Source organism: Panulirus ornatus, chromosome 39 (genome assembly GCF_036320965.1).
Source record: "Panulirus ornatus isolate Po-2019 chromosome 39, ASM3632096v1, whole genome shotgun sequence".
Taxonomy (NCBI): Eukaryota; Metazoa; Arthropoda; class Malacostraca; order Decapoda; family Palinuridae; genus Panulirus; species Panulirus ornatus.
This window is the reverse complement of record NC_092262.1, coordinates 12,523,095-12,546,938: the sequence shown is the minus strand read 5'-3', so window position 1 is coordinate 12,546,938 and position 23,844 is coordinate 12,523,095. Positions and strand designations below refer to the sequence as shown.

The 23,844-nt window shown below is 37.4% G+C and overlaps 1 protein-coding gene across 1 annotated transcript; it reads left to right on the top strand.

Annotated features, from left to right (window-relative positions):
* The first annotated feature begins 1,788 nt into the window (after nucleotides 1-1,788).
* Nucleotides 1,789-23,389, top strand: LOC139761154 (lysine-specific histone demethylase 1A-like). The gene is given in 17 exon segments (XM_071685116.1): nucleotides 1,789-1,978; nucleotides 3,598-3,706; nucleotides 6,413-6,549; nucleotides 7,003-7,164; nucleotides 9,946-10,062; nucleotides 10,244-10,420; nucleotides 11,525-11,667; nucleotides 12,694-12,742; nucleotides 12,744-12,785; nucleotides 14,709-14,843; nucleotides 14,956-15,178; nucleotides 15,425-15,577; nucleotides 17,090-17,241; nucleotides 18,704-18,785; nucleotides 19,830-19,990; nucleotides 20,961-21,145; nucleotides 22,151-23,389. Coding segments are annotated over 17 exon segments (2,286 nt in total). The 5' UTR covers nucleotides 1,789-1,888; the 3' UTR covers nucleotides 22,320-23,389.
* Nucleotides 23,390-23,844: the final 455 nt, after the last annotated feature.

The window sequence follows — 23,844 nt, the reverse complement described above, 5'->3', positions numbered from 1 at the left end:
ATATAATATATATATATATATATATATATATATATATATATATATATATATATATATATATATATATATATATAAATATATATATATATATATATATATATATATATATATATATATATATATAATATCGCGGGTTGGTTCCTCCCATCTCTGTAGTTATCCTTTATGTTGTACCAATCGGAAGCCATTTTCTGTGGAGGTCAAAGGGTTGCACACAAGAAAACGAAGCTCTGTGTAGGGACACTAATGTTTTCTTGAAAATCTTCCTAAGACTTGAATGTAAGGTGATTTGCACGGTAATATTTTTGTGGCGTTATTGTCGACACTGAAAACATGTTTTTGATAAATCAGTTTAATTTCATATTTTGTTGATTTGACCGAATCATAATAGTAAAATGTAGCAATATACAATTCATCATTTTCATGAAATTTGCATATTTTGGCCATAACTAGAGCCTTGAACATTAAATAAATCACTTTACTCAGTGATTAAATGTAATTGCAAATATTATTCATTATATCCCAGTTATTGTTACCATTACGTCATTATCATATTCAACAAGCCCAATAGACTTGGAATTTCACCATTTTCGTTCATTTTTATATTTAATGTTCATTTTCCCTTTATCTTTATGTTAATTAATTGACCTTATATTCACATATGTTCATTATCATTATGTTGATTAATTGACCTTATCTTCACATATGTTCATTATCGCATTATGTTAATTAATTGACCTTATCTCCATATTATGTTCATTATCATTATATGTTCATATAACTTCTTCCTGCTGATGAGGTCAAGGGAGCATTGACCTTTGACCTTGACCTCTGTTATGACCTCGAGCGGGGAAGCAAGGGGTCGTAACCAGCAGTTTGACCTTTGAAGTAGTAGTTTGCCTTGTTAATTAACCTTATGCCAGGTTTCTCGATTGTTTGATTAAGAAAATGGTTTTAAAAAGCTTCTAATTATTGACAATTTGCTGTAAGTTGATAGTTAAGGTTATAGTTATGGGCTCAGCAAACGAGTTGGGGGAGGTTAACGATTGTTTGACCAATCAACAGCACCACATGAGGGTCAGGTCAGTGTCCCGTCCATTCGCTGGTTTGACCCTAGTTCACTGGGTCGAATGAGGTCATGTTGGCAATATGATGTCGTTCTATGACATGACTAAAATGGCCAGAGTTTCTGAAGGTAAAAGTGAGAAATTTGAAGACATATTTATGACAAGGCTTGAAATAGCTGGAAAATGGAATGCGCCATAGCAATTTCTGTTGTACACTTCCTACGCTGTACTGTACACCAATGTCTCGTACTGTTTTTGTATATGGCGGGTCTATATTAGAGGTACACTTTTTTTTTACTTTTTTTTTTTTTGCGAGAGAATATGTTTACAATGAGCCATTTCATATGCAGTCTTTCAATAGGCTGGTTTATCTAGTCCAATAAAGGGTGAGGTATTATGAAATAGATGAAACATTAAAACAAGAGTATGATATAGAAATGTCTTTTAAAACAGATAAACGAATTTAAAATGTGACAAAAATATCGTTGGCATCTCTCTATATAACCCATAACATACGATAGTTGTCTACATTCTCCATTTCACCCATAGATTTTAAAAAAAACTACCATCAATGCCAAAAATTATTTAATAGATTTATACTAATGTATGTTAGGTGATGATAAATGTTTTGTTATAATTATCTTGATTTTTGTAGTAATTATTTTTAGTTTCATGTATGGAAGTATAACAACAGTGAAGGTTTGTGTACGATGTCGCCCTTGTGCCGCCGCTGCTGCTGTTGTTGATGGTCAAGCATCAGCGCCTCTTCACCTCGGCGGCAGGGAGGGTAGGTCATTCTGCCGTAGATTCTCGGGTCGTTCATGGAGAATAAGGACATCGCAAACCTGAAGAGACCAGCGGACGCCACGGAGGAAGATGACATCAGGAAGGGGAAGAAGAAAAGGGGGAAGGTAAGCGTGGAGGAAAGATGAGGGGGGCGCTGATGCTTGGCGTCTGTCTCCCGCTCTCTAGTGCCATATATCGGCCATATATGATTATTTATTAATATCTTTAGATAGATTAATTACTGTTACTGATGTTTTATTGTTCTTATTACTGCTTTATGGTGTCTGTGATGCTAGAGGAGGTCGCTCAGCATATGGGACACCTCAGTATCGTGCTCGCGTCAAGCCTTAGATATCATAAATGTTTTAATTATTTTTCATCTCCTTCTTGAACCCCATAGTTGTGCCTTACACAAGCTGGCTTAAAGATTTCTTTGGTCCAAATGATTCCCTCTCATTAATATGCATTTTTTTTTAGCAATTTGAATAATTCGTAAAATCCTATTTTCCTTATATTTATGTAATTTTTATGGTTTTTTGTCCTGCTTTAATTGTTATTCTTTACCTTAGATGTATTATGATAACCACATTAATAATGAATATTGTAATTTGGTATCTACGGTGGAATTTATTTGCATATTGGGTCATACTCGGTCAGTCGTCAAGAGTGGCTCCGGCGCATGACCTGGTGACGTCATGAAGAAAACTACATAAGTTACCAATTTACCTACACTTGATAACTAACTTTCATAATTATATTAATTTTATGAAATGCGTAAGTTTGTAGATAATATAAGGGTTATGGGGTATGATTTAGAGCAGTGTATTTCATGTTGTTATTTAGGATAACTTATGGTAAATGGTCACAACTAGTAGATAGATGGGTTGATTTTGTAGATTTTATTGTTATTATTTTTAACCTGTCGCTCCTACTCCTTGAAGGGGAAGTCCCCACAAAGTGGGCAGGGTTTGATAGCAGAGGAAAAATGTAAGGAGTAGAAGAAAGGACTTAATATCATCTGTAGCGAGTGCGAGGAATCAATTAGTATCATTATTTATTAAATCTATCCTTGAGAGCACTAACCATAAGGGACACCAATGGCAACCCCAAAGTAAGGTCATTTGCTTGGGGTTGTACGCTCTGCTTGAAGCCCCTTGCAGATCACTGGTCCTACAGGCAGCTGACAGCAAGCAACCATCTGGCTCTTTGTTAAGGTTTTTATGGGCTTTATTCAGTTTTTAAATGGAATTATAAACTGAATATGTAGTTTATTAAATTTCAACAACGTGCCAGATGGATGCATGTTGTCAGCCAGCACAACATTCCATACATCGAGACTTTAATGTATCGTATAACCAACCCAATTGTCAGTTAAGTAATCTTTCATGGCTTGCAAACTGTTGAGACCATTCCTTTTGGCGAAATTAGTGCCATTTGATGGAAGACCAGTTAATAATTAACAAAATACTGCTGCCTTACCCAGAAGAAAAGACGAATATTATTCATTGATACCTTACCCGTAATCTTCAATTTCCCATTGCATTGGTTATTTACTCTTCTTTGTTTTCCTATTTGAAGATTACCAGGGAACATAACTTCTGTGAATGCTAAGGGTTACCTGTGCCTGAATTTTGTTATTTTATATCATTTGATTTGATTATGACTATTTTATTGTGATATTGGTAGGGCATTGCATGTGACATCCTTGATACAAACATATTGAATACTTCCTTCGACACAACAGGTGGAAGTTGAAGAGGAAGAAGCGATAACAGAGGTGAAAGAAGAAGTGAAACCAGAGAACTCTGATAAGGATGAAGAAACGGCAGAAGTTGAGCAGGATGACCCGACAGGTAGGAATATTTTTAAGTATCATGCTAACAGAGGAAATGGCAATCAAATAGGAAAACTAAGTACATGGAGACATGTTGCTGGACTCTATCTGCTTGTGGGTGTGCTGTGAGTGGAAAGGAACTTTGGTTAGGTTATATCATTGGATTACAACCATTTGAATAATGTCTCGCTGCAGGAACCCCCTAGAGAAGGTCCTTATCTTGGGGTATGTAAAGATAATGATTATAATGATAATATTTTTTTTTTTTTTTTTTTTTTTTTTTTTTTTTGCCGCTGTCTCCCGTGTTTGTGAGGTAGCGCAAGGAAACAGACAAAAGAAATGGCCCAACCCACCCCCATACACATGTATATACATACACGTCCACACACGCATATATACATACCTACACAGCTTTCCATGGTTTACCCCAGACGCTACACATGCCCTGATTCAATCCACTGACAGCACGTCAACCCCGGTATACCACATCGATCCAATTTACTCTATTCCTTGCCCTCCTTTCACCCTCCTGCATGTTCAGGCCCCGATCACACAAAATCTTTTTCACTCCATCTTTCCACCTCCAATTTGGTCTCCCACTTCTCCTCGTTCCCTCCACCTCCGACACATATATCCTCTTGGTCAATCTTTCCTCACTCATTCTCTCCATGTGCCCAAACCATTTCAAAACACCCTCTTCTGCTCTCTCAACCACGCTCTTTTTATTTCCACACATCTCTCTTACCCTTACGTTACTTACTCGATCAAACCACCTCACACCACACATTGTCCTCAAACATCTCATTTCCAGCACATCCACCCTCCTGCTCACAACTCTATCCATAGCCCACGCCTCGCAACCATACAACATTGTTGGAACCACTATTCCTTCAAATATACCCATTTTTGCTTTCCGAGATAATGTTCTCGACTTCCACACATTCTTCAAGGCTCCCAGAACTTTCGCCCCCTCCCCCATCCTATGATCCACTTCCGCTTCCATGGTTCCATCCACTGCCAGATCCACTCCCAGAAATCTAAAACACTTTACTTCCTCCAGTTTTTCTCCATTCAAACTTACCTCCCAATTGACTTGACCCTCAACCCTACTGTACCTAATAACCTTGCTCTTATTCACATTTACTCTTAACTTTCTTTTTTCACACACTTTACCAAACTCAGTCACCAGCTTCTGCAGTTTCTCACATGAATCAGCCACCAGCGCTGTATCATCAGCGAACAACAACTGACTCACTTCCCAAGCTCTCTCATCCACAACAGACTTCATACTTGCCCCTCTTTCCAAAACTCTTGCATTCACCTCCCTAACAACCCCATCCATAAACAAATGATAATAATAATAATGATAATAATACCAGGAGAGATTGAGAGTAGTGTGTCAGAAGGTGAGGGTAGGTGACACTCTAGGGCAATGGGTGAGAAATGGGAAGTATTTAGGGGAACATCCCTGGCATGTGTGTAAGAGAGGCATATGGCATGCAGAATATGGGAAGGTGAGAAGGGGTGGTGAGTGGTGGGATGATGAAGTAAAGTTGCATGTGTAAGAGGAAAGAGAGATATGGGTGGTACTTACGGGGAAGACGTGCTGGTGATTAAATGTACGAGAGAAAGTAGCAGGAAGTCAAGAGGAAAGGGCAGGGGTTGGAAAAAAAGGGCAAATGAGAGTTGGGGTGAGTGAGTGTCAGCAAACTTCAGGAAGAAAAAGAGGTTTGGAAAGGAGGTTAATAATGTGAGAAAAACAAGAACAAATAGGGACATCGGTGAAGGGGCAAATGGAGAAGTGGTGAAGTGAGAAGTGAGGTGAAGAGTAGTGAGTATATTGAAGGCTTTTTGGTGTATAGGATGTTTGGGTTGGGGAAGTGTGGAAAGTGAGAGAGTCATTGTGCACATAGATGTGGTGAAAGCCTTGCACAAGATGAAATGTGGCAGAGCAGCTGGAATGGATGGTACTGCAGTTGAAATTCTTACGAGATAGGGTTCTGTCTTGTTGAATGGCTAGTTGGGATTTTATGTGTATGTAGAGATTGTGGTGAAGTGCCTGAAAATTGTTAGAATGCATGTATAGAGCCATTACATAAAGGCAAGAGGGACAATGGTGAGTGTTTTAATTTCAGAGGCATTAGTTTGAGTTTACCAGGTAAGCTGTATGGTCAGATGGTGATTGTCAGGACAATGGCATGCGCAGAGCATCAGACTCGGTTGAAACAATGTGGTTTTAGGATTGGTTGAGGATGTGGGAATCAGGTGTTTGCTCTTAAGAATGTGTGAGAAATACTTAGATATATGTGTGCTATTTACAGAGGAGAGGGATGCTATTTCATGTATGGCGGGGTGGTGATGCGAATGGATGAAGGCACCAAGTATGAATATGTATATATGTTTGTCTTTGTATGTATATGTATGTATACGTTGAAATGTATATGGGCGTTTATGTATATATATGTGTGTATGTCGGTGGGTTGGGCCTTTCCTCGTCTATTTCCTTGTGCTACCTCACTGATGCAGGAGACGGCGATTAAGTACAATATGTATATATATTGATATAGGTTTGTATATATTGATTTTTTTTGAGTGGGTGCTACTGTCATCCTCTGAAGTAACAAATGTTACTGGGGCATGACTTTATAAGAGATCTTGCCTAATGCTAACTTGAAGACTCATTACAATTGAAACATCAGGCTCTACAAAAGTACATTTATTTCAGTGGGATTGGAGGGTGCAGCCTTCCAGAGTCGTATACCATCAGACAAGTTAACCACACTTGAAGGATCACTTTTCTCCGATATTGTGAAGAGTCCTCCACCAACTCACCGATTGTTTCTTCACATCAGGAATAGAATTGTAAGTTTTTAAGGTAACCTCTGCCTTCTATTTTACATGAAATCTCTTTTAGAATTAAAACTATGTATTTGATAGTACTGTGCCATCTCATACTGCCTCACAGCATAATTTTGAATTAGCAGCAACAGCAGCCATGTTTTTTCTTGTACCTTGTACTCATGTAGGAAAGGAAATGTTGTTCAGGTTTAACACAGTGCCACTGTGAATTAGCATGGCCAGTAGTCCTGGACCAAGTTCAGCTAATTAGCAACTGCTAACCTTGAATCTTAGGGAATGACCATTATTTAGCAGTTAATGAGATGTGCTATGAATCATAGTTGTATATGCTAATGATACTGTGCTTAAGGCCTTATTACTTGAAATGTTTCTGACTGCTGCTGAAGGTTTATAATGTATTTTTTATAATCAGCAGGTAAAAAGCTTATTTGTTAAAATGGTTGCCTCTCATCCCAGCTCCAGATGTGGCTAGAGTCTCCCCTTCAAGAGCTAACGTATGAAGGAGTGATTGCAGACCTGGAGCCACCATTTAATTCAGAGGGAGTTCTTTGTGCTCGCATACATGCCTACTTGGAACGCCATGGGTACATAAATTTTGGCATTTTTAAAAGAGTTAAGGTAAGGAAATCCCTTTATAAAACATCTGGTGGTATAATATTGATAATAGTCCCCATATCATGCAAGGAGATAATGTAATTCCTTATGTTAAAGTAGTAGTTTTGACATTACACTCAAATCTAATGCACTATGTGCATTTTTCATCGTCACTGACAAATCAGAATGCTTGAATCTCATACGATTACTATTCAACACTGTTTATTTTTATTTTCTTTGGAATAATAGTCTTTCACGTTCACATGTATGAATACAGAGTTTATGGTTATTCATAAGTGCTCTCTGTGTGCTGAACCAGGGCATATGAAGCAATTAGTGAAAACCACCGAAAGGTCTCTGGGGTCTGGTTGTGGATAGAGGGTTATGGTTTCCATGCATTGTGCATTACAGCTAAAGAGTGGATGTGAGCAATTGAGGCCATTTCTTCATCATTTCTTGGTGTTACCTTGCTAATGCAAGAAACAGCGTGCATGGGTCATAGTGAATGGGATCAGTGTTGTATACAAGGGGTGATATGCTATCAGTGGATTGAACCAGGGCGTTTGAAGCTGCAGGAGGAAACCATTGAAAGGCCGGTGGTGCCACACCATGTTCAGCTCTCGCAACCACACTTTTTATTGCCACAGCTCTCTCTTACCCTTTCATTACTTACTAGATAAACCACCTCACACCTTATATTGTCCTCAAGCATTCCATTTCCAGCACAGCCACCCTCCTCCACACAGCTTTATCCATAGCCTTGCATCCATATAATATTCTTTGGACTACTATACCTTCAAACATATCTGTTTTTGCCCTCCCAGAAAATGATCTTCCTTTCCACATGTTCTTCAGCGCTCCCAGAATGATTACCCCCTCACCCACCCAGTGACATGCAGCCACTTCCGTGGTTCCATTTAGGAAGCCATTCCATGGTTCCATTTGCAAGCCATGTCCACTCTCAGGTGTCTAAAATACTTCATATCATCATCAAACACTGCATCATCATCAAACAACAACTGACTCACTTTACACACCCTCTTATCCCATACAGACTGCATACGCACCCCTCTCTCCAATACTCTTGCGTTTGTACATAGATAAAACTCTATAAAAGGGGTCTTAGGGTTGTATTATGATAATTGAAACAACATGAATTGTATTGTAACATTCATGAATATTAATTATTATTATTATTATTATACTTTGTCGCTGTCTCCCGCGTTTGCGAGGTAGCGCAAGGAAACAAACGAAAGAAATGGCCCAACCCCCCCCATACACATGTATATACATACGTCCACACACGCAAATATACATACCTACACAGCTTTCCATGGTTTACCCCAGACGCTTCACATGCCTTGATTCAATCCACTGACAGCACGTCAACCCCGGTATACCACATCGCTCCAATTCACTCTATTCCTTGCCCTCCTTTCACCCTCCTGCATGTTCAGGCCCCGATCACACAAAATCTTTTTCACTCCATCTTTCCACCTCCAATTTGGTCTCCCTCTTCTCCTCGTTCCCTCCACCTCCGACACATATATCCTCTTGGTCAATCTTTCCTCACTCATTCTCTCCATTTGCCCAAACCACTTCAAAACACCCTCTTCTGCTCTCTCAACCACGCTCTTTTTATTTCCACACATCTCTCTTACCCTTACGTTACTCACTCGATCAAACCACCTCACACCACACATTGTCCTCAAACATCTCATTTCCAGCACATCCATCCTCCTGCGCACAACTCTATCCATAGCCCACGCCTCGCAACCATACAACATTGTTGGAACCACTATTCCTTCAAACATACCCATTTTTGCTTTCCGAGATAATGTTCTCGACTTCCACACATTCTTCAAGGCCCCCAAAATTTTCGCCCCCTCCCCCACCCTATGATCCACTTCCGCTTCCATGGTTCCATCCGCTGCCAGATCCACTCCCAGATATCTAAAACACTTCACTTCCTCCAGTTTTTCTCCATTCAAACTCACCTCCCAATTGACTTGACCCTCAACCCTACTGTACCTAATAACCTTGCTCTTATTCACATTTACTCTTAACTTTCTTCTTCCACACACTTTACCAAACTCAGTCACCAGCTTCTGCAGTTTCTCACATGAATCAGCCACCAGCGCTGTATCATCAGCGAACAACAACTGACTCACTTCCCAAGCTCTCTCATCCCCAACAGACTTCATACTTGCCCCTCTTTCCAAAACTCTTGCATTTACCTCCCTAACAACCCCATCCATAAACAAATTAAACAACCATGGAGACATCACACACCCCTGCCGCAAACCTACATTCAGTGAGAACCAATCACTTTCCTCTCTTCCTACACGTACACATGCCTTACATCCTCGATAAAAACTTTTCACTGCTTCTAACAACTTTCCTCCCACACCATATATTCTTAATACCTTCCACAGAGCATCTCTATCAACTCTATCATATGCCTTCTCCAGATCCATAAATGCTACATACAAATCCATTTGCTTTTCTAAGTATTTCTCACATACATTCTTCAAAGCAAACACCTGATCCACACATCCTCTACCACTTCTGAAACCACACTGCTCTTCCCCAATCAGCTTTTGGATCATGAGTGGATTGATAGTTGAAGGTACTTGTTTTATTTACCCTGCAGGATAACTTTCAGTGTTTACTCAGATCCATAGTTTTAACTGTTACAGGACTTTGGTTAATGATGAAAGGTGATTTATGTAATGTGTAGGTGTCAGAAACAATATGTGAGTATAGAATTAATTATTCATAATTAACTCAATGATATTGTTACAGCCCCTTCCTCAGAAGAAATATGGGAGCATTATTGTCATTGGTGCTGGTATTGCTGGTTTGGCTGCAGCTCAACAGCTGAATTCATTTGGATTTGAAGTTATTGTTTTGGAATCCAGGGTTTGTATCAGAACTTTTACTCTTTGAATATGAACAAAGTTTTTGGAATGAATGACCAACATAGTTCTGTGAATAATTGAATTTAGGCAAAGTTGAAAAGGTTCCTGGATTAAGAGCTGGGTAATCACATGATCTGCTTCTCATTTATATTGTGTATTCATATATTTATTTATGATTTCAGGACCGTGTTGGCGGTAGGATTGCAACTTTTCGGAAGGGACCGTACATAGCCGATTTAGGGGCCATGGTGGTGACAGGGCTAGGAGGGAATCCTATTAATGTACTGTCAAAACAAATTAATATGGAGCTGGTACGAATTAAGCAAAAATGCCCACTCTATGAGTCCAATGGAAACACTGTAAGTTATAGTACCATGTAAATTTAATTGTAGTAAGTTGATTTTCTTCATGAAATTTCTCTCACTTTGATTTATATCTCAATAGGTCTATCTAAAATCATCCTCATACTTGCATACTTTTCCTGGTATACATTGCAGACTTACTCCCGTTTGATTAGTACTTACATCCTAAGCCCCTTTTCCTCTGAATAAAGGAACAATAATAGCTTTAACCCAGTCCTCAGGTCTATCTATCTTTCTATCTTTGTAACAGTCAGTATAAGTTAACTGTGCACCACCAATTGGTGGTGCTGCAAGTGACTGAACTACCTTTGATAAGGATGTTAACAGAGAGAGTTGTGTATAGCATCGTGCAATTTTCACGTAAGACCATTCATTTCATGATTCTGATGTATACACAAAGGATTTTTATCATTATCATACAACCCCAGGACTCCTTTCATGGATCCCCTGCAGCTTGAAGGGTAAATTACAATCAGTAGCAGGGAAAGGATGGACTCTTTTGGAGTGAGAAGTTCCTTAATGAGACTGTATTGCTCTCATCCACTGACAATGATACAACCTCATGAAGGCAACTTTACATTCGCATGGTAGCCACATCCACGAAGAGTTCAGTAACACCTAAACAGATTTGAAGCAGTCTGCACTGTATTTCCCTCATATGAATGGTAATGAAGTTAAAGACAGCAATATAGATAGAATTATTTCAATTTTGAATTCATCTGATTGGGTTTGGAAAAGGAGATGTAAACCTTATGATAATATATTTTTCCATGGCACAAATATTAACCTATCAAAACAGTTTTCTAATTTGCTGTGTAGTTTTATATGAGTATTTGTGTGCTTTTCTTCTGTATATAGAATTTGAGAGTTACTCTATGCAACAAATAACTAATTGTATATCAGAGTAATTTTTTAATAGTTTGTTGAATACTGTAGTGTTGCTCCCATTTCATATGTTTCTTGTTTATATCTGTGGCCAGGATAAAGGATTTAACATGATGCTGGATATCTTCATCTGTTATCAGTATTTTAATGACTTAGGAAATTTATCTATTTGTATATATATATTTTCATACTTTTTTTTTCCTCTGTTGGACATAGGTGATGAAAGACAAGGATGAGATGGTTGAAAGAGAATTTAACCGCCTACTAGAAGCGACGAGCTTCTTATCTCACCAGCTTGACTTCAATTATGTAGATAATCGACCCATAAGTCTTGGGGAGGGTCTTGAGTGGGTCATTAAGTAAGTTATAATGCTGGTTTCTCATTTGAATGTGAACTGTTAGTTAAGCATCTTTGTGTTCAAGCTTTACTGGACTAATTTTTTCTTGTGGGGATGAATTGAAAGAGAGAGAAAAAAAGACCCAGCAGATTCTTGTACAGAGTTCATAGACCATACCACTCAAAAGGTGATTCTTCAGAGACTTATTCTGCTTGTGCTTGTTTAGATTGTAGTTCTCAAACTCATACTCACACTTAGGTTCCATTTTGTGTAAAATTTTCAAGTGCTCATTATCATACTCTTGCCTGAGTATTCATCCTCCTTTTCAGATGCTCAAAAACCTTTTTGAGTGCAAGTTGAGCACTTCTACTGCTGTAATTAAAATACTGCCAATCTTCAGACATCTTGCTATGAACTGTACATACATTGAATGTCCTAATTGCTAGTCACCCCCTTTTTAAAGAATTCAACCGCATTCCCATCACTCCAGCTGCTTTACCACTCTTCATCTTATGTAAGGCCTTCATCACCTATTCCTCTTTCACTAATCCACCAGCCTTGACTCTTTTATTCCAAAGCACCCCAGTCTGCCTCCTTATATGGAATGTGTTCATTATTGGTTCAAACTACTCATTCCAGTTTATGACTATGCAGTTTTGCCCAACACTGCCTTTTCCAGGAATGTAACCTTAGCAAGGATTTAGTTTAGGTTATTACTATATTTAATCGCACCAAATGTAAGTGAAATTTCTTTAATTTTTTTTTTTTTTTTTTTTTTTTTTTTTTTTTGCATATCACTTCTAACTTGTAGCTGACATCACTGTATGTCAGGTTTCACCAAGGTAGAGTTGTGTTGTCCTAGATGAGAAGGCACCAATAAAGTACAAGGACTAACTCTGCATGTTTGGCACCAGGACTTTATCATTTCAGCATGGAGTTATGATCCTAGTCTTGTAAGTAGCATAGAGCATTACTCTATTACTGTATTTTCCAAATCCTTGTCTGATATTTTCGAGTGTATTTTTTATTTTATATTTTTATTTTCAGTCTTCAGGAGAAGAACGTAAAGGAAAAGCAAGTAACTCATTGGAAGACCTGTCGTAAAACTACAAGAAAAGCTCAAGACTGTCTTGAACAAGGTAATGATATTTTTGAGTCTTGTTTCATAGGGGGAAATCCCAAAGGGGATGGTTGTCAGACATATAGATAATTTCATTTTTCATGAAATATTATGTTTTCTATCTCACATATGGGAGCTCCACAGACATTATAGACTATTGTTCTACAATGGTTAGGTTCCATCTAGATTCCTGCAATGTTGGGGAATTCATGAGAATTCCTTCTTTTCCCACTGAGTACCACAAACAAGAGTGGAACAAGAGGATGTTTGCCACAAGGCCCAACTTCCCAGACCAATGATGTCACTTCCAACAATGACTGTGACTAGCATTCCTTGTTTTCCTTCAGTTGTCTTGCTGGATTGCTGGCAGGCTGCTACTTGTGTTGTGGGTATTCAGTGAAGCTTCTAGTGTTCAGTTGCTTTTCTTATTGTGATAGATCATATGCGGTACATAGAGGCTACTTGGTAATCTTTAAGACATAATTTGCAAGTTCCTCACTCTCTTTAGGAATTATAGGTGAAGGCTTTGCTAGCAACCAATATCATGGTGTGGTAGGGACTTTTTTTGTTGTTGTTTGGGTGTTGAACATCGGAGGTGTTAGACTTTCATCTTCATTAGCTTATGATTTGGTTACCTCCTAGATTTGATTTTTGCAGGTACTGAAAGATGTCTTCCATTGTTTTTGACTTCCTTCTCAGAAAGTCATTTTCAGATGTTCCTCATTTCTGAGCTGGATCCCTTGTCTCTCAGAACCCATCTTGCAGATGAGCTAGTGAGTTATCTTTCCCCGTGGGATTGAAATTTTTTTATTAATACAGTACCTACCATTAGCTAGGATATTTTGTATGCTTAAATCTGTTTTGCTGTCCAGATTTTTGACTTCTTGATATGTACCTCTTCTTCTTAACTGCAAGTTATTTCAGAGAGAAGGCCTACTTTCCTTTTTATGTCTAGTTAGGCAAGATAGATAAGAAAATTTGGGCTTGCACTCAACTTGTTCCTTTCAGCCAAAAGCACCTGGTTGGTTTCTATGTGCCCCTCTCAGGTTTGAGGGCGCATCTGTTACGAGAGAGAGAAAAAGTTAAAACAGAAGCAATCATCTTGTAGCTAGAGGGGAATGAATACATATCCTGGATGGTGTTTCCGAATTTCTGGTCCAGTTTTCAGCTCGTGATCATTTATTGCTTCTGGTAGGTTAGTGGTTTTAGAGACTGTAAAGATAAGTTGGTTGTTCTTAGTGGCATGGTTGTCCCTCCTGTCTTAGAGAATGGTATTTCATTGCTAATTAAAGGACTTTTTTTTTCTAAGTCCATATCAATGATTATTACAGATTTGGCAGGCTTTTAGGCAAATGATATGTTGGTGATCACTTGAGTCATGAAGGAGACCTATCAAGAATTGGCTTTATGTCCCCATAAAGCTCACGAATGGTGCTCTTAGTTGCAGAAACCTATGCCTTAAATACTTTGGTTTTTGATAGTCTTCACCACAAGTGTACTTTAGCTGATGTACTAAGACTTGAGCCTTCCCTCACTTTAGTTGTTTGGAGACGTCAGCCTGTGTTTTGCTCTCTGATAAGTTTATAGGATCCTCTTTTTTCTTTAGTAAGAATCAGCTTGTGCAAGCAGATTTCCAGTGAAAGTTAGATTTTGTCTCCTTGAAGCTCATGGAGAAACTACACATTTTCCCTGCTTTGTATGGGCTCAGACTAGTTTAATGCATACTTATTGTGTTAATGACACACAGGACAGTTTGATGGAAAATCTTGGTGGATGTTAGATTTTTCTGCAAAACTTTGAATTGATGATGCTTATTTGTTGAAATGTAAAGTTGTGAAAGTGATGTGCAATTCAGTTTTTAGGATGGCCATTCTGTTTGTAATATCGTGCCTTGAGGGTAGGAAAATTTATGTGATATTAATAAATGTTTATTTCTCAACAGTTACTCACTCTTCATGACAAAATTGGTTTGTTGCACAAGGAACATGGCCAGTTAAGCGAAAAGAGAAACTCACGGAATATTACCAATGAATTTGTTTACCGTGTCAAGCTACGTGAACTTCAAAATGCTTGTAAGGTAGTTACAAATACTTATGATTTTTTTTAGAAGTGGAAATGAATTTGATTTAAATAATTCAGCATGGTCAAAATATGGTATGGTATATTATCTTGTTTTTGTCAATTTCTAGGAATGGGATCAGTTAGTTGAGCAGCAACGTGAGATAGAAGATAAGCTACAGGAGCTGGAGGCATCCTCTCCCAGTGATGTTTATCTCTCCTCTAGGGATAGACAAATACTCGACTGGCACTTTGCAAATCTGGAATTTGCTAATGCAACCCCACTCAGTAATCTCTCTCTTAAACACTGGGATCAAGATGATGATTTTGAATTCTCAGGCAGTCATCTTACAGGTATGGATGCATATGAAAATGTACCTGGTAAGAGTTTAAGGAAGAAATCTGTTTTAGTTTAAAATTATTGATGATGATAAGTGGGCTGTTGTAATTAGTATTGCAAATGACAAGTGTTTCCATAGTTTCAGATAAGAACAAAGGTAGCTTTTATGTATTTTTTTTTTAAGGAAATTTTGATTGTAGATATTTGTTGTCTGTCTATGGTGTGTAGTTTTCAGAACTAACTTATTTGAATGATTTCAGTTCGAAATGGATATTCCTGTGTACCAGTAGGCTTAAGTGAGGGCTTAGATATTCGTCTCAACACTGCTGTCCGTAAAATAACTTATTCAAACTCTGGGGCTGAGGTTACAGTTTCCAATGCTCGTAACCATTCCAACCCGACCACTCTGAAGGGTGAGTTGAGTTTTACTCTTGCTTTTCTTTTTATTGTATTAGCTTTGACATAAGTCTCATCAATTGAATGTGAAATTCTTTCATCTTTATGGTTAGAAATGACAGTTAAAGCAAGTTAGTACTTATTAGCATCAACACAGTATCTCTATTTATGATAACACTGACGACACCCAATAATCTTCTGTGCTGTGCATCTCTACTGCTGCAGTTCTGTCTTTTCGTCTGAGCCTAATTGTAAGTTGAGAAAGCTTGAAATTCTTGTTCATATTTTGTTCAGGACTGTACATTACATGGAAAATAAAGAGAGAAAAAAGTGATAGATAATGAAAGAGAGAGTGAGTGAAAAGGAAAACATTATAGTGGCTTATACATCCATGATAGATAATGAAAGAGAGAGTGAGTGAAAAGGAAAACATTATAGTGGCTTATACATCCACACAACATTGTTTGGCCACTGTCCTCTAAAGCCATCTGCTTTTGTTCCAGCCTCTAAGCCAGTGGCACATAAATGATTAGTATTGCTTCCCATAGTTCTGTGTGGAAACCAGCCTCAAAGGATTGATCATTATGTTACCTCCTTCCCTCCTCAACCTATGAAACTATGATTTTTTCATTCTTTCCCTGTTCCTATTAAATTTTCAGAAAGTCATGTCAAGAAGCACCTTAGGAGCACAAATTTGTCATTTACTCTTTTTTTTTTCATATTTTCTACTGTATTTTTCCTTTTATCCAAGATGGTCATGACATTTCTGTTTCATGCCTTGTTCACTCAGAATTCTGGGGTAAGTCACACAACATTTTGTGAATTCTTAAAGGTTTACATGAATTCCTTGGGGAAGTTCACTCAAGAATATGTTAAAATTTAGTTTTACTTGCAAGCATGGAAAAATATCTCAAACTTAAGGTTATATTTATTTAGTTTTGGGAAGTGGTTTGCATGAAACTTGAAAACATGAATGAAGCAGTAAGAGTCACTTACGATTGTCCATAGAATGTACATTTTTAGGCTTGTTAGTGGCACACTAATTCCATACATTGTCTCTGTACCCTATGAAGTCATATATTTGTTTGGCTTGTAAATGGCACACTGACTTCATACATGTTCTCTGTACATTATGAAGTCACAGGACCATGATCAAAGGTTCAAATATGATGTCAGTTTCACTTGTTGACAATTTAATTCTTAGGAAAGTATTAATGGGTAAAGTGAATGTTTGTAGAAATATATCTTCAGTTTTGGGAGATGTCTCTTATATAACAGAAATCTTTAATGAGTTTGTAGCAAAACTCCTTGATCTGAGATTTCCAGTGAAGCATTTGTAGTTAGTAAAGGCAGCAACTATATATTGTTTTTCAAATGATTCTTTAGTCATTGTACATTTATTATTTGTTTGTTGTTGAACAGAATGGTTCCATATCATGTGAAGGAGAGATACAGAAGCTATTGTACATTCAGGTCATCCTCTTAATCCTAAGAAAAGATATTTTGCTTCAAAACTGGTCTTCTTTCAGCCGATGCAGTTTTGTGTACATTACCCCTTGGTGTTCTGAAACAGTCAGTGTGTGCCAGTCAGAGTGCTCCACACTCGGTCACTTTCAACCCACCTTTACCACAGTGGAAAGTTGATGCCATTAACAGACTTGGCTTTGGTAATTTGAATAAGGTGAGTGGAAATTATAATGCCTAAGCTGTCTGTGTATACATATTGATGATTACCTTTTTATTTTTTATTTGAGAATGCTATTTTTCCTGATTGAAATTTGTTCATTCATTGAACACTGTAATATCCATCTTTTATAATGTCCTTATACTGTAAAGTGTATTAAGAAATACATATACAATGTTTCCCCATAGAATGACAGTTCACAAAGCAACGTTTTGCAAGAGCAACGTGTGAGAAACAGGGTATAAATTCATAAAACAAGTTTTCACTGTAGTGACAGATTTGAAGAAAATTAATTAATTTTCATAGTTTTCATTATTGATGACTGATTTACATATATTGTAAGGTTTCTCAGTTATAATGCCTTACATCAGAGTAAAATGATATTAGTCTCATTATATTCCAGCCACTGATGGTTACCTCATAAGGAACATTAAGTTTTCATAATGTTAATGTAAGGGAGATCTACCTGACTTTAAAACATCAAAAAATGCAACATAATGGTCATATACATCAGCAGACACGAATAGCTTCTAGTGTACTGAAATGGATAAATATCCTTTGGAAGGGATGATAAATCATTCACTCCACCTCATCCTACTCCATCACACCTCCCTCGGTCTTTCATCACCAGCATTCTCATCATCATAAGATATTGTGTGATTTCCCAATGAAATGGCAGCAGTCATTGAATTGGAGACTCTGATATACTTCATAATAGGGTGTGGTATATTGATGGTAAGCTCAGATATTTTGGGTATAGTCCATACATGAGAAATAGGTTTGGGAAATTTGAACTTGGGAACCTAACCTACCTCGTAACATGGGTTTCAATTAATCATGTAGCAGCATTCTGCTAGGCTGACAGATCTCCAGGCTTGTAGCCCTGTCATTCTGCAAGGACTTCTGTATAGGGTCTGCATGGGCAGAGGGAGTCAGGTCGATATGTTATATAGGGAGCAACTTGTTGTTTATGGCTTGAACTGCAGTATATGAAGCATTCCGGGAATCCGTAAGAGGGTCTGTTTGGCGGGGTTTTGGATAGTGGGCTGTTGTTTAAGTACATTGTTTGTGATAGCTAGAGAGTAGGTGTGAATGAATGAGGGCATTTTTCATCTGTTCAGTGCTGCCTTGCTAATGCAGGAAATGGCAAATAAGTATGAAAAAGAATGTGTGTCTATCTTGGTATTTACATATTAAAGATTTACTTTTGCTTGGTTAAGCCTATGTCTGTTGATTTTTTTATTTTTATTTTTCTAGAACAGTATTGCATACATTCATATAGCTAATGGGTCATTTTGCATCTAATTATTTTGCATATAAATATTTTTGATGATAACCTGCATATTCACAAAACATCTGGCTAATAAGTGCATTGTGTGATATTATAACAAACTTTGAATTAAACTTTTCACAATTCATCCTGAACTAAATGTTACTATGCCTTTTGAAATATTTCCAGGTTGTTCTCTGCTTTGATCGGGTATTCTGGGATCCAAATGCTAACTTATTTGGCCATGTTGGTTCCACCACAGCCAGTAGAGGTGAGAAAATCACTCTATTTTTAGACATTAGAATGAATATATATATATCATTACCAATTTGGTTGACCAAACATCAGAAGACTTATATATGTTTGAGAGGATCTACATAGAGATTATAGCTGCTCACGGACTTATCATTATTACCATTATATTTATTATTACCACACATCTCTCTTACCCTTTCTTTACTTACTCGATCAAACCACCTCACGCCACATGTTTTCCTCAAACATCTCATTTCCAGCACGTTATTATTATCATTATTATTATTATTATTTTCCCTGGGGCTAGGGGAGAAAGAATACTTCCCACGTATTCCCTGCGTGTCGTAGAAGGCGACTAAAAGGGGAGGGAGCGGGGGGCTGGAAATCCTCCCCTCTCATTTTTTTTTAATTTTCCAAAAGAAGGAACAGAGAATTGGGCCAGGTGAGGGTATTCCCTCAAAGGCCCAGTCTCTTTTCTTAACGCACCACTCGCAATGCGAAAATGGCGAATAGTTTAAAATAAAAAAAATTATTATTATTATTATTATACTTTGTCGCTGTCTCCCACGTTTGCGAGGTAGCGCAAGGAAACAGACGAAAGAAATGCCCCCCCCCCCCATACACATATATATATATACATACGTCCACACACGCAAATATACATACCTACACAGCTTTCCATGGTTTACCCCAGACGCTTCACATGCCTTGCTTCAATCCACTGACAGCACGTCAACCCCGGTATACCACATCGCTCCAATTCACTCTATTCCTTGCCCTCCTTTCACCCTCCTGCATGTTCAGGCCCCGATCACACAAAATCTTTTTCACTCCATCTTTCCACCTCCAATTTGGTCTCCCTCTTCTTGTTCCCTCCACCTCTGACACATATATCCTCTTGGTCAATCTTTCCTCACTCATCCTCTCCATGTGCCCAAACCACTTCAAAACACCCTCTTCTGCTCTCTCAACCACGCTCTTTTTATTTCCACACATTTCTCTTACCCTTTCTAAAATGGGAAACAGATTATTATTATTATTTTTATATATTTTTTGGCAGGTGAGCTATTTCTATTTTGGAATTTATATCGAGCACCGGTACTTCTGGCCTTAGTTGCTGGTGAAGCTGCGGCAATAATGGAAAATGTTAGTGATGATGTTATTGTAGGACGCTGCATTGCCGTACTGAAGGGAATATTTGGAAATTCTGCAGTACCTCAGGTGAGTTGATATAATTTACTCTCCAAGGTCATTGTGTCCTGTGAGCTTAAAAGTTAGACATCTCAAACCCTTCACATTCTAGTAAGGGAAATGCTTGTCACCCTACACTGACTGCTTATTCAGTGGTTCGTACACTTCTGGTCAGTCACCTCCATTCAGCAGTGGTCACATTTGCTTTGGCTGTCACACTGGTTGTACTGTTTTTTGTATAATTTTTGTGATCCTCAGACATTATAGATACTTAGTTGTATCCTTCACTAAAAGGGATAGGCATTTGTTTCTAATTCACTTGGAGTGTGGTTTATGCAGTATAAGAACATATTTGTTATTTTATGTATAATGATATTTCTATCCCCACCCATCCCCCTCCTCTTCTCTTTAGAGCCTGGATTTTTTTTTTTTTTTTTTTTTTTTTTTGTGTGTGTGTGTGTGTGTGTGTGTGTGTGTTCCATTTAGGCTTTTAGCATATAGGTCCCGGTTCAGGAGTAATGCATATATTATTTGCCTGACATCGGAGATATGTTCTTGGCTAACACAATTTAACATTTATGAATTAATTTGAACACAATTTATCAGACTTATAACTTGAACTGATAAGAAGGAAGGCTGTATACCAAAGAGTACTCAGCTTCAAAACTTGAAAGTAAACTTCATACCATTCATTAATAAACTGTACACTTTTTAATCAGAGGGATTTATCATTGCTCTCTTAAGGAGAGTATCAGGTCTCCTCATATCCTGAAAGTATGATTTACAGAGTTTTCAGAAACCAGGTTGAGTTATTGAAGCATTAACTTTGGGTCAGGAGGCTTGAGTTTTTTATTCCATTCATCTGTCAGGAATCATATTTAGGTTAGGCTTCTCAGATCGTAGGGTTGTTTTTACCTTTGAGATTAAGTCAGAGATCCTTGTAGATTATATTTTCATAACTGTTCTTGATATGCTTTTTCATGACCCTTGCTTTTATCAGCCAAAGGAGACTGTTGTGACGAGATGGCGAGCAGACCCCTGGTCAAGAGGATCCTATTCCTTTGTTTCTACTGGAGCATCAGGGAATGACTATGACATCTTAGCGACACCCATTTCTCCACCTCAACCTAATCAGAACTCTCAGAATCCTCAGAACTCTCCTGAATCTCCTCCTCCACCTCCCAGGTAATTTAAGTTGACTATTGTCCTATATATTCACTTGTTCTCAGTAACTGAGTGTAGACTGCTGCTGAGGTAAGTAAAAGTTCAGATTTAAATATTGTTAGACATAGGATAATTTGTTTATCATAGAAGTTTTGACCATCTAGCAAGATAGTATTAAGCAAGATAGTATTAGAAATAATTGCGCAGTGGCATCATTTGCATACATCCACTCTTTAGCTGTTACTGTATGTATTTATATAATAAATAAGTGAGTAGCATATATTCTTGTTACCATCAAGTTTTGTGCCTGTGTTGACCGCCCAGCTTTTGGCCAATAATATATTTTACTTTTCATATATCTCATGTATAAGTCTATTTTTGTTTTCAAGAGGAAATAGTGACTGTGAACCATTCATTCGCTACATCCTTTTATGTCTTGTGTGATCTGCCTCTTTTTTTGTTCTGTTCACCTCTATTAGAATTACGACATCTCTGTATAGTGGTTGGAACACTGTAACAAGTTTTGTCTCATGCCTCTCACTCCATTTCAAATTGTTTATTGCCTCTTAAACTTTTGTTGCACATGTTCAACATATTTAAACCGTCCTTTGTAATGATATCTCATTTTCCTTTCTCTTATCATTTTTTAATCTTGTGTTACGATTATCTGTGTGGATTTTCAAATTCTACATATTTTGCTGAATATGTTCGTGAGCATGCTGTATGTGTCATCACTTATACTGTTGTAAGAATGAATTCACAGAACTGATTTTTCCAGCCCAAATCGTGCAAGCTGGCAGAGGGTGGTATCCCATGGTTCTCTGGGTTATGGACACTTGGTACCCTGCTACCTACAGAGAACTGAATTATATCCCTGAGTTTTTACTTTCCTTGGTCTTATTTTTTCTTGGTTGATAGAAGTGAATGAATAATGAGCCTGGTTTAAAGATTTTCATGTCATGTTCATTATAAAGGTGTAGAATAATGCACTAAATAGATTGTTTATTTGGCTGGTAACATTTTCAGGTTGTTCTTTGGAGGTGAGCACACCATCAGGAACTATCCAGCCACTGTCCACGGGGCCTTCCTAAGTGGCTTGCGTGAAGCAGGGAGAATTGCAGATCAGTTTCTTGGTTGTCCATATGCTGCACCATCACCATCTCCCACAAATGGAACAGCTGCCATTGAAGCATGAACATGAAAGAAGACTACCTCATCATGCTGGGATAAGATGTAGAAATTTGAGATATTTAGGATCCTTCAATTTTTAGAGTGCATAAAAGCCCCCTCCCCCTTATTTTTTCTGAATACTTACGCACTGTTCTCAGATATTGTGGGAAACCCAGGGCTTGTCTCATAATCACTGATATTTATTAGAATTTTGGCAGAATTGGTGAAGTACTGATGTTCTTACTTCAAATGCTGAAGTAAAACATATCATGAAGACCTGAAGAGATGAGATTAAGCCATAGTCTAATTTCAGCATTCTAAATTAGTTATCTTCATATGTTATTTTCTCAACATAACTTTTCTTTTAATTATATTTAAGTTAATTTTGAGTTATGTATTATACATAATTTCCAAAGACTGCTTTAGAGATGATGACAGTGTTCTCTAAAATATCAGTAGAAATCCAGGGCTTGTTTCCTCATCTCTGATGTTTATAAGAAATTTGATAATTGGTAGAATATCACTTTTCCTTCATCAACTGCTGATGTAAAACATATCTTGAAATCCTAAAGAGATAAGATTAGGCCTTAGTCTAATTTTCTCATTTGAATTTGGTGATTTTCATATGTTATTTTCCTACTACATTTCTCTCAATTATTTACCTTTATTTTGGTTACATATAGCACTTCTTTCCAGTATTTTCATGCTTATACCTACCTATGCATTATTCACTTATCACTTATCATATATCTCGAAACTTTATTTTCATTGTCTGTTATCCCATACATTTTTGCTCATAAAAACATTTTAGAGTATTCTTCTTGTCTTGTACTTTCACATAGTTATTTATGCCTTTACAAAGATTTGTAAAGGCCATTAAGAGATGACTTGTTTCTCTGTGTCCATTTTATCTAGTATTAGCACTTTCATTGTCATGTTTTTGACATCCTTCTTTTGTACATTTTTTCATTTGGAATTCATAATGAATTTATTTAATGTTAATAATTCTGATGTGAATTTTACATTGTATGAGAATATTGTAGCTTTAGATATAATGAAGAGAAGACGTGACGGTAATAAAAATATTGACCAAAATTTTTACTGCATAGAAATGCAAGTGTGTACATTTTGTTCTACCAAAGCAGCATCATTTTCTCAAGTGCCTAAGCAAAAATATGTAAGTGCAGTGTGGTAAAGTGTGAGTGTCATTTATTGTCACTTTGTATAGCTTTGTTCCTTAGCATCTTACTTTGAACAGAGCCAAAAGCCTTAGGCATGTAAAGCAAGTGTGACAAGGGCCTGTGCCTTACCATCCCAACTGCATTGGTCATAATTAAATTTTGACTATGTGAGATTAAATCTCTTGTGTGAGCACACACAATTTATGATTTTGATTTCAAAAGTTATTACTCTACCCATTTTGATTTCAAAAGTTAGTACTCTACCCATTTTGATTTCAAAAGTTAGTACTCTACCCATTTTCTGTACCTGTCAGCCATTTCTGATCATATTGAATGATTGAAGTTTCATCCTCTCACTGAAGTGAAATT